The 12093-nt window shown below is 36.7% G+C and overlaps 1 protein-coding gene across 1 annotated transcript in view; it reads right to left on the bottom strand.

Moving 5' to 3' along the window:
* Positions 1–12093, bottom strand: part of itpr2 (inositol 1,4,5-trisphosphate receptor, type 2) — a 110112-nt gene that overhangs the window by 46043 nt on the left and 51976 nt on the right. The window contains exon 38 of the mRNA XM_038299888.1: positions 1050–1170. Within this exon, the coding sequence (XP_038155816.1) occupies positions 1050–1170 (121 nt within the window). The remainder of the gene's footprint in view (positions 1–1049; positions 1171–12093) is intronic.

Raw genomic sequence — 12093 nt, 5'->3', positions numbered from 1 at the left:
AGTCAGGTTTAACAAAGAGGTTAAAACAGAACGACATGTATCCACTAGAGACAATGAAACAATCATGTTGATCAAATTATGCCGACAGAAAGATAAGAGGGGTACCAGCTTCTATCATTATTATTATTATTATTATTATTATTATTATTATTATTATTATTATTATCTACTGTAGAATGTTAGGAAAGGATGATCGAGTAATATCACTAAAACAGGGAACAAAAGTCAACAACAAAAGGTATAGAAATAAGTGACGCATGTAAAATTAACCAATGAGTTAAATAAACTTTTAAAAGAAGCATTGAGTTTCTATCAGCATATATTGGAAATTGTAGATGATAGCCTATATAATAATTAATTTATACTAATTTAACTTTATTGATCCCATATTGGAGAAATTTACTTCTGCATTTAACCCATCCCCTTGGGGAGCATTGGGCTGCCATCGTGGGGCGCCAGGGGAGCAATCAGGGGTTAAGGGTCTTGCTCAGGAACCCAGAGTTGCAGTCTGTGGGAGTGGTGCTCTTACTCAGAACCTTAGGATTCCAATCTCTATGTCCTAATCACTAGGCCGCCACTTCTTAAACCACTATGACATAAGAACAGATTAATTCTATTGTTATTGATTCAATTCAATGCACTGAAAAATTACTTAATCTAAAATCTTTCGCATAAAAACTGAGAAACTTAATTCAAGTAAAGAAAAAAATGAAACTGAAAAAAAAGAGCTATCCTTTTTACAAAGTTTAACTGATGTGCCAGTTAAGCCTAATATATTTTAGAAGTCACTTAACATTTTACTGATCTGTTTAGTTATTCAAAGATAAAAAATGAAATTGCCTCAACATTCAAAAGCATGCTTACGCTGAATACAAATGTATGTATACAGTGCCACAGAAAGTGTTTTTAATGGATCTAAATAAAATCTGTCTATATTTTCTAAATAGCGCATCTTCTTGGAAGCATGCTGTCATGTTAGCTGCCTTTGCTCCCCCTGCAGAGAGCAGTTATTTCAGTGTCTGCTGAGTTTATTTGGGGTTTCTCTGTACCTCCGGACGACTGTTTGACAAAGGATCCCGAAGAGCTGTTTCCACTCCCACCCTCCGACTTGGAGTGCAGCTTTTGATTTCCAAAGTAGCGAGTGAGAAGAACCTTTCTTAGCTCATTTCCCTGCAGAGACAGAAACCATCACATTAAATCCATATATTTAAACTGGAATTCATAGATTTAATGGTGAAGCAGTGCAGCACTGAACAAAAAAGAGAAAATAAAGAGGAGTCTTTGCGCAGGATAAACCAAATGTCTTTTGGCAGCATCTCTTTTTAGCAGCATTTGTGTTGTTTAACAGATAGTCTGCATTAAATTTAGTGGAAATTATTGTATTCTTTTTTTATTAAAAGTTAGAAGTACTTTGTGTGTATGCGTCTGTTCTTTCATTAGTTGTTCACAGCCATTGGGAAATAAATAACAAATCCTAAAGTTACAGAAAAGAGTAATTGTGAAAATCATCGGAGGCTGAACATATTTTGTCCCGATCCAGCTAATAGGAATCCTCCCAATTATGCCATGATGTACTTCTGCTGTAATGGGAATGCTGTCTTGCTGCGTGGCAAAGCAGATATAACCAAAAAAATCAAAGACTGAGATCACAGTGTTAACTGTTTGCCATGATAGAATAGAATAGAATAGAATAGAATAGAATAGAATAGAATAGAATAGAATAGAATAGAAAATCCCTTTAATGTCCCACAATGGGGAAAAAAGTAGTCACACAAATTTGGACCTTAAAAAGTGTATAAAAATAACAGAATAAGTGACAGAGTTAAGAAAATAAACAAATATAATACTGTACTACACAGTGTTTTTAACCATACAAATACTATGCATCTGTTACGACCACCCAGGCCACAACATATTTGAGGACACGAGACAAACATGAGGTTCAAAAGAATTATTTTATTCTTAATCTCTGGAACTTCTTTTTAGATCAGCATCTAGAGAATAAATATTCAATTTACAGCTGTGGACATTTTTACAGTAATGGATATGTGAAAAAAATAGCACCTACACCAGAGATGTGCAAAAATGACAGCAGCATGTTAAGTGACTAAGACAGAGACTGTGCAAAAATCTGCATGAATGTAAAAACTTATAGTGGTTGTGATATATGATAGTACATGCATCAGTCTGTAACATTTGCAGAGGAAAAGATATAGTGTTGTAAAAAAAATGTTTTCCTTAATAAACCTAAAATATATATTTTGCAACTGAATAAGGGTCTAGGTTTATCTTTCAGGTTTATTGTGTTGCTGTCTTTTCCTCCTCAAACTTGGATTTTAAGTTTAAATTAACTTTTTGGATCATAATCCAACCTTTGACTAGGACACTATATAACCTGAACTGGTTAGTGTGTCAACCCTCTGCAAGAATCCAAGTATGCAACTGCTTACTTGATCTTGGTTCCTTCTTCAACACTTGATCATTTTGGTTAACTGTGCACATCTGGAATGGTTCACCACTGTTAAACTTAATTCTCTGTTTGTGGTGGATAGCTCTACCTATACTTGTCCACAGTTCTAACGACTCACTACATGCTCATAAAACTACTTTTCTTTTTAGTTGGATTATTAAATAAAATTCAACAATACTTTATTCATCCCAAAATGAACTTCAGTATCTTTGTCTGAAAAAAATCTGATGATCAGAAACATCAGGAAATACCCTTTCCCAAAAAAAAAAAAAAAAAGTAAATCCCCCAAATGAGGCAAACTATACTTAATCCACCCATTTATCAAAAAGCTCTGTGTGAATAAAGCATTTAGGTCTGCATTTCACAAAAAATACACTTGCATGGACAGAAGTAGCAGGATTTCGTTTCAAGAGGCCATTTGTTTTCCTTATATCCACAATTATCTTTCCTTTCCGTCTTGAGTGATTTAGGGCTGATAAGCAGAAAACGGATGGAAACTGCATAAAGATAATCTTTCAGTGGTGGTTGTATGATAGGAGAGCAAGTGACTGACAGCCAGATGAACTTGTATTAAAATAATTTGACACATCTGTCATTATTGTTTGGGACATACTATAAGGGGGTTTCTGTGGCAACAGGTACTGACACACGTAAATCAACACAGAAGATGGATGTTTAAAAGGATATGGAGGAGTGAAGTATAAAGACAAAGCCTCCTGATGTTTCCCTCGAAACATGTTAAAGGGAAGTGCTGGTTGGGGGTTGCAGAGCCAACTGGAGAAGCTCCCTAAGACGGCGGTTTGTGACATAGTGAAGACTTTGAAGGGTAAAACAATAGACTTTATATTTGAGTATTAATACAATACTTATTTTAGCCACTTTTGTGTGAGATGTTCTGTCAACAACTTGTACTTTTGACCACCCCTTTCTTTTCTATTTTCCTTTTTAAAAAACAGGAGAGGCCAAATTACAGCAGCCATGGTTTTAATCTAGAACCACAGTTCTGGCTTCAACCAAGTCACTAATCATGAAGAAGATCCCAAAACACATGAACTCCTTTAATTGAGGCAGAGTCCGTTTTCCATCCTCCAGGGTGAAGGTCAGAATAAGCCACTGCTCCTCTGCATCAATATAAGTCAACAGAGGTGAATTAGGTACCGGTTTAGAATTCCCTCCTTTCACATCAATGTTGTTGTTGGAGAAGACCCCTGGCAGACCCAGAACTCATTGTAGGAACTCTAGTACTTTGTAAATGCATCCAAACATCTTTGCCAAACCGCAGCCATCAGTGCATTATATAGGTATGTTATACTACAGAGCAACAGAAAGAAGATTATAATCCTAAATTAGAAGTAAATAATATGTTTCACCTATGTCATGAGTTTCTCTTACAAATAGAAAGCAATAGTGTTAAGCAATTGCATTACTTTGCAATTTTTTGTTTGCCAGGTATTACTTCAGATACATTTGCAAACATTTTAATCATTTTAGGCCTCTACCACCTTTTTTTGTCTTGACAGAAATTATTTATTTTTTTACAAATGTGGAATTAGATTCAAATCTGGTGTAGTGATAGACTTAGATAAATAAGGAAAGTATCAGTTGGTCTTATATCACCTAAATAACATCTCCAGAATTAATGGACTGGCAGGAACTACAAAAACATTTTTGAAAATAAGTCTAAAACTAAGAAAGTGGAGGAAATCATCCTTGATTTAAATTCGCTACACTGGTCACTCATTTTTCAGAGAGTAGACTTTACACCACATATAACACGCAGTATGTAGGTTAAATTATGCTTTTATCTGAGGTCATCAACATGTTTGCTATACCCATTTAAAGCTAGCAGCAAACTGCAGAGTGACTCCTTATGAGGTCTTCTCAATACACTTTTGCATAAAAGATAGAATTATGGCTGATTGTTGTCAACTGCCTGAGTTGAACAGAAAACAAGGGCCCCTTTGCCAATTAAAATCCCAACAACTTAGGTTGAAAATTGTCACTCTAGGAACTAGCCATGTAATACAATCAGTAACATGATGTGCCTGTTTCACCATATTATATAAAACATATTCTTTTTTTCTGCTGATTTTGCATGAATTCATTCACAATGGAAATATTTGATCACAATTCACATTCATTTACAGTAATGTCCTTATGAAAGCCGACACACAGGGCCAAATGGTTGTCAACTTTACATGAGTCTATCTATTTCACTGACTGACAAGCTAGTTGATGTAACAGAAAAATACAAATAGCTCATCAAAATATATATCAGCTAGAATAATTCAACAACTCAATGTTCAGTGCATCATAAAAAAATTAAAAGAACAACTTTCGGCATTGGTATTTTGGCAGTTTCAAGAACAAATTGGGTTCCACGAAAAGGGCAGATCAGCTAAAACTGGGAATGTGCATAAGGAAGAGCATGTGTGGCTGATGCTCTCCATGTCAGTAAACACTCAATCTCATCTGCAGTCAGCACAGACACTTGTCTGCCTGCACTGTCTGGCTGAGCAGCTTCACAAAACACACACAACCGCAAGCATAGTTGAAGATGATCCATGGAGCCAGCCTCTCATTTCCACACTGCCCTGCAAATACTATTTACAGCATCGTAATATAGCGTATCATTGACTCCAAATTAAGGAATGTTAAGACTTGATTTCTCCCTTTTTCTGACTGAGTGCATTTCAGCACTTAGCAGTGAAGTACGATCCAACAGCGCATAGTTAAAAGGAGGTGGGCTGTTTGCCTTCCCTGTGGGCGATGCAGTCGGCTGTTGCGATTGTAGGAAGAGAGAGGAGAGAAGGGAAGAATGGAGAGAACAGAGGAGAGTCAATATAAACTGACTCATCTGCCTGGTGCTGCATTGACGAGCAGAACTCCAGTCAGATGATGTAAGAGCCAAAAGAACGAAAGATGGAGTTAGAGGTTAAAAGTGCCGACAGAAGTTAGGCAGACGAGAGGGAGGGCAAACAAAGCGGAGCAAGGAGGCAGACTGTCGTGATGTTTTAAAATGTGCACTGGCACGCCACACTGCGGTTCTGCTGTCCAAACTGGGGATGAGCTGCCGATTCCCTACAGTCGGTCTCTCAGCAGCCTGGTTTCCCTCCTCCCTCCTTCTAAGCCTCTTGCAGAGCTCTGCTGTCCGAGAATCTTTTCGAGACAGGAGAGAAGATTGGATTTAAAAAGTGCTTCTTTGGGTGGTCTGAAAACTCCTGCAGGTAGGAGAGGGAAGTATCAGCAGCACAGGAGTTGCTCAGTTCAAATGAGGTTACAGAGTTAACCCAGAGTAAAAAAAAAAAAAATCCTCCTAGCAGGTTAGGGATTTTAAAGAGGGGTGAAGGGGGTTGCTTTATTTACTCTCCTACTTTCTGCCTTAACAGGAATCACTATGCCTACCTTGGGATTCAGCTATCTTTAATACAGCCCATTTATCTGATGATCCATGGGAGTCCAACAACATTAGCATCAGTAAACAACACCCCACACTTCTTGCAAGAGGAAGTTTTCAACACTATGCCAACTCTAAACTACTGGTACGGTTGATACTAAGGATGTACAATCTACCCGCATTGACCACAGCACTAGCTGATGTTATAAAATGTTTAATATATGGGTATTATTAGGTAAAACAGAGCTGATAATAGCAGAGGTTTAATTCCATTTTGATGCCATTTGTGTGTATTGAGGGTTGGTAAGCAGATGTGCACTGCAAAAATGATCTAGAAATCAGTAAATATTTGTTAAATCGAGTGTATTTACCCTTTATTTGAGTAGATAAATTAGATCATTCGGGAGTTATATAATGTGAAACCTGTGGGAAAGAGGCTGACCACTGATGGGACCAAGATATCTATGGATCTTTAAGCTATAGCAATTCTGCAAATTGGTCAGTGTTAAAACTTCTACCAAATAGTCCTGTAAAGACCTTATACAGTAGCAAAACAATTAAAATCACATAAACTTTCACTTTCTTGACCCAATATGAGCTCTCTCTATATATAAATAAAATTCTGTCTTTTTTTCTTTGCAAACACATCACAATGATCTGCTGGCATGTGAATGGTGCAAAAAAGGACAAATTGTATCTGATAAAACCCAACAAGAGAGACAAACATCACGAGCTGCAGTTTTACAACATTTTAAAGCAGCAGTCTCACAGTGCATGAAATGGTTTTACCCAACAAGCAAGCACAACAGCAAAACAAATTAACCACATGTGAAAGCAATTGGTAATTCAGGAACATGCAGGACCAGCAGCATAAAAAAGTAGTTTTCCGAGGTTAACTGCTGGTTAACTGTTGGAATTGTTTTTCCTTTACAAGGTTAGGTTCTGAATGTGTTTATTGAAATATGAAAGCTATATGATAAAATTTATTTTGTTTTGTTTCAATTTAAGTATGTAGAAAAAGTAAAGATTTTTAGAACGTATGATACCGGCATGATTTTAACTTGCTTGGGTTTATGCCCAGCGACTTCATTCAGTCAGTAAGTGGGTGAGTGGTTTACTGCATGGGTCCCTGGGTACATGTGATGGTGTGTAGGTCAATGTACAAAATGGAAGGGCGGGTTGATGGTAAAGTGATGCACCTATGGTAGGTTGATCTTATGACTGGATCTCTGAACAAATGGATAAACAAGCAGAAAGACTGATGGGTAGATAGTTGAATGTGTTGATCATTGGGAGAAGGGATTGGTGAGTAGATGGGTACGTTGTCATTAGCCAGTTAAAAAGCTGTAGAAGGGAGATTTGAGGAAATAGACTTATCCTTAAACGTTGAACAAGCACTTCTATAAGGAACTTCCTCTTTCCCTTTGCTGTGCCACAGCCCTTCCCTCCATAGCAGAGTAGTAAGCAGGGTCACTAATGACAGCAGATGAACAGCTATGGTTGATTTACTGGTAGGATGAAGCATCGACCGTATGCTTTATACTGGCGCACATATACAGCACAACAGCAACACTGCATTTGAACCAAGGTACATGCTGTATGGCGAAGGGTGTGAGCAGCATGATTGACACTCCAAAGACATTCCTCCAGACGCAACATTGTTGTTTTTGACCAGGAGCTCTGCAAATGGTAGAAGAACCACTGGTAGCAGACAAAGGAGCTTGATTGTTCCAGATTATTTGACTGATTTGATTGATTGATCATTTATTTCGAACACTTAATAAAAAGCAAATATAAGTAAATTAATAAAGTCATACAAAACATAACAAAAAAAGAAGAAAAAGAAAAAAAAACATATGTACATCCCATCATGTTCGAAAAGGAGTAGGAAGAAGTAATAAAACTTATTAAATCCTACCCCTGTTCTATATTAACATCTACCAATGTTTAAGCATACATACATATCTATATATACACACACACATACATATATACATATATACATATATATATATATATATATATATATATATATATATATATATATATACATACACATACTCATAGATACCTATACATATATATACACACATGCATACTTACACATACACCCGTATCTCAAACACATACACACATACATGCATATACATACACACCCCAATTACTATAGACAGTATACACATATCTCTATCTACGTACACGTATATTCATACATATCCATAAACCAAAAACCCTTTTCTCTCACACTTTTTTTTTATTTTTTATTATTTCATCTCTCTTGACTTCTTATCGATTTTAATTCATAGTGGCAGAGCAAGTTCTATTCCCCCTCAAGCCCCCTCCTCCCTGTATCTTGTAAAAATCATTTGTTTATATTTGTTTTTAAACTGGTTGATGTTTGGACATTGCTTCAAATCCATGCTCAGTCTGTTCCATAGCCTCACTCCACTATTTGTTATACAAAATCGTTTCCTTGCAGTTCTGTATCTTTGAATCTTAAAATTAGTTATCTCCCTTAAATCATACCCCCCCTCTCTCTCATAAAACAAATTTGTCAAGTGACTTGGTAACAGCTTATTTCTAGCTTTAAATAGAAATTGTGCTGTTTGGAATTCTATCATATCATAAAGCTTCATGATTTTAGATATTATAAATAGTGTGTTGGTGTGTTCTCGATATCCAACTTTATGAATTATTCTCATGGCTCTTTTTTGCAATATGAACAGTGGCTCTAGTGAACTTTTATATGTGCTTCCCCATACCTCTATACAGTAAATTAAATGAGGAAAGACCAAAGAACAGAACAGAGCATGGAGTGATTTGTAATCTAAAAAATATCTTACTTTGGCTATTACAGAGATGCTTTTAGATATTTTAGTGCTGATGTATTTAATATGAGACTTCCAGCAAATCTTGTCATTTATTATCACCCCGAGAAATTTAGTTTCATATACTTTCTCTATATCAACCCCTCCTATCTGTACCCGTGCATGATGATTTATTTTTTTCTTACCAAATATCATATATTTTGTTTTACTCAAATTTAGTGACAGTTTATTTTTATTTAGCCAGTATTTAATATTAATGAATTCTGAGGTGATAGTGTCCAAAAGTTGCTGTAAATTCTCACCTGATCCTATTATATTTCTGTCATCCGCAAATAAAATAAATTTGAGTTTTTGTGATATCTTACATATGTCATTAATGTACATGATGAATAATTTAGGACCCAAGACCGACCCCTGTGGTACACCACACACAATGTCCAAACATCTTGACTGATGAGCTCCCATCTTCACAAATTGCTTCCTGTTTTTTAAATAACTTCTTACCCACTCTAGTGCCCGTCCCCTGATCCCATATTGCTCTAATTTGTTAATTAATATATCATGATTTATAGTATCAAATGTTTTTTTTAGATCAATAAAAACCCCAACAGAATATTTCTTGCTATTTATGGAATTTGTTGTTTCTTCTATTAGTTCAATTAATGCTTGTGATGTTGATCGATTTCGTCTGAATCCATATTGATTATCTGAGAGTAAATTATGTCTTTCTATGAAATTGTCTAACCTGTAATTGACAACTTTTTCCAGAATTTTTGAAAACTGTGGGAGAAGAGAAACCGGTCTGTAATTTGTGAAATGATGCTTGTCCCCAGTTTTGTAGACAGGAATAACTTTAGCTATTTTCATATTATTGGGAAATTTACCGGTTTGTAATGATAAATTATCCATCTCTATTAATAAAAGAAAAAAGGGAAAGGGAATATAATAAGTTACCTACAGCACCTTTAACTGGAAGCCTGAATGGCAAATTGTAGAAGGATAAATCAATGGGCAGGCCTTTAAGTGGGTGGGTCAGTAGGAGATAAGTAACTGGGTTAATGTGTGGGGCAATAGGGGGATGGATTAGTGGGAATAATTAAGGAATAAATGGTTGGTTGATGGGTGGATGGATTGTTGGGTCAGTGGGTGGATGGATTTATAGGTAGGTAAATGGTCATCTACATTGAATGGGCCAAAGAAGTCCATAGGTAAGAATGACCTACTGACAGAATTAGAAGTAAAATACAGAAAATACTGCACAGCAAAAACATAATTGTCACATCCATGTTATCTTATTAAAAAAGCAAATTAACCAGAACAGACCTTCAGAGATCCTGGCGGATGTGGGGAGGGGGTCGTCAGAGGTCTTTATGGTATGTCTATCAGCTTGATTAGCAAAACTGAACCACAGAAGCAGCGAGCTAGATCATGAACCACAACCCAGTGTCATCAATCCTTTTGTAAGTCATGTGCCTCCTTGAGCCCAACCAGCTTAACCATTCGATTCAAATAACACACCATGAACTGTGTCCAAACACTGTTTTCAGTCACAACTAATCCCATTCATAGAGGCCTTAAGATGCATGATCCTCTCATCTGAAATTAAATTTTAACAATATGAAAAAAAATGAAATGCTCAAACATTTTTTCCCATAGTTCTTCAATCTAGAAGAGATGTAAAACAACCTCTTAAAATTCAACAAATGCATGACAACTATTTGTGTCAATAAAGTTCTTATAACTGAGTTTATGTGGAATATGGCGGTTGATTTGATCCATTATATAGATATAACAAAGGTGTAATAAAAAGATGAGAGTGGAGGTTAAACCTTTTTTACTTACAAGAATCTAACAACCAAATAAGATGAGCTTTTCATAGCTCTGCACTAATGTTTAGCCAATTTAAAGAGTGAACAGTATTTTGGTAAAGATGATTCATGAAGGGGACACTAAGCAGACGCAGTGTAGGTACCAGATCACCTCGGGCCCTTCACATGCCAATGATGTTGTGCTATATGATTGACTGAACTTTGCCACATGACCTAAAACATTTTGGTTTTCCAGACAACAATAATGACATAATGCAGAGTCCGTGTGTCAAGTCGGGAGCATCTGTAGTGTTAGCGTGTCTAATGACTGATGAAGTTTTACATGACTGATAACATTGCTCAAAAAATCTTTTAATGGTGAACAAAGAAACTGCCAACACCGTAGTATAAAGGGGGAGACCTCAGCAGTGCTGTGGCTAGCTGTTGTGGAGTTGGGAAGCTGAGACAGAGGCATTTCTTGCAAGAAAAAAATGTTAAAATTTATTTGATGTCCTCAGACGGAGAGATAGAGCTCTGATTGAGGCAACCTCAGAACATGCATTTATACATTATAAAAATCCCAACACACACCAAGCCCAGGGGAACCAACCCACCCCCTGCATAAAGAACTTTCTCACACTTAAACATTTGGAGGAAAATCAAGAGTTCATCAAGGCCGTTCCCTCAGGTTAAGGTCCATCAGGTTAAAATCTCTTTCACTGGCCAGATGGATCTTCTCAAAAATACAGTCCTCCCCTTCATGGCTTGAAGGAAGCCGTGTAAGTCATTGTTATCGCTCATGACTTTTGTTTGGAGCCTGTGAGGCTAGGAACAGACATACCTAAAAATGTTTTACTCCACATTGTGCTCAGAGGCTAACAGATTAACCTAAATTAGCTCTGTCAGTTAACCATATTAAACTATACTACTTTTAACTTTGTGTCAACAACAACTGTTCATTTTCGACAAGTAAAATAACTGTTTTTTAATTGTAAAAAATCTGTATGAAATTCATTTTTAAGCTGTTCCATTTGTCCTCCCCTGCTCTCAGATCCTAATAAAAAAAGTACCAGAAGAGGCCCTGAGACTTTTTATGTCACCGTGTTAAACGGCAGAGCTCAGTCTGTCTTAGAAGGCAGTGATTTCCTTCAAGACTGAATGATTGCCTTCTACTTTCAGCGACTTTAGATCGCCAATGAAATGTAAAATAATAGCAAATGTGGGTAATAATATGTTGAGATTCCAAAAGAGATCTGATTCTTAAAGGCACACTATGCAACATTTTTCAGTTAATTAATGTGTTCCATAACGTTATGGATGATTAAATGAGTAATTTCAGGTTGAACAAAGGTATTCTCAGCCGCCCTGGTGGTCTGTGGGAGAAATACTGCACTTGCAACTGCAGGAGCACCGACCCGCACCCACAGGCTCAGAAGTCTCGTGAGAGTCAGTCTTGCTTTACGGCGAGAACTGCTACACGCCCCCAGTTAAAAGCATTCACGTTGCTAGCACAGTGGCAATATTTGTTCAGTTATGCTACGTTCACGCAGCAAAAGCAGCAAAATCGCGTCTGCTGCTTCATTTTTGCTG

Source organism: Cyprinodon tularosa, unplaced genomic scaffold (genome assembly GCF_016077235.1).
Source record: "Cyprinodon tularosa strain WSP-4 unplaced genomic scaffold, ASM1607723v1 ctg44, whole genome shotgun sequence".
Classification (NCBI taxonomy): Eukaryota; Metazoa; Chordata; class Actinopteri; order Cyprinodontiformes; family Cyprinodontidae; genus Cyprinodon; species Cyprinodon tularosa.
The sequence above is the reverse complement of the archived record's forward strand: the minus strand, read 5'-3'. Positions and strand labels throughout refer to the sequence as shown.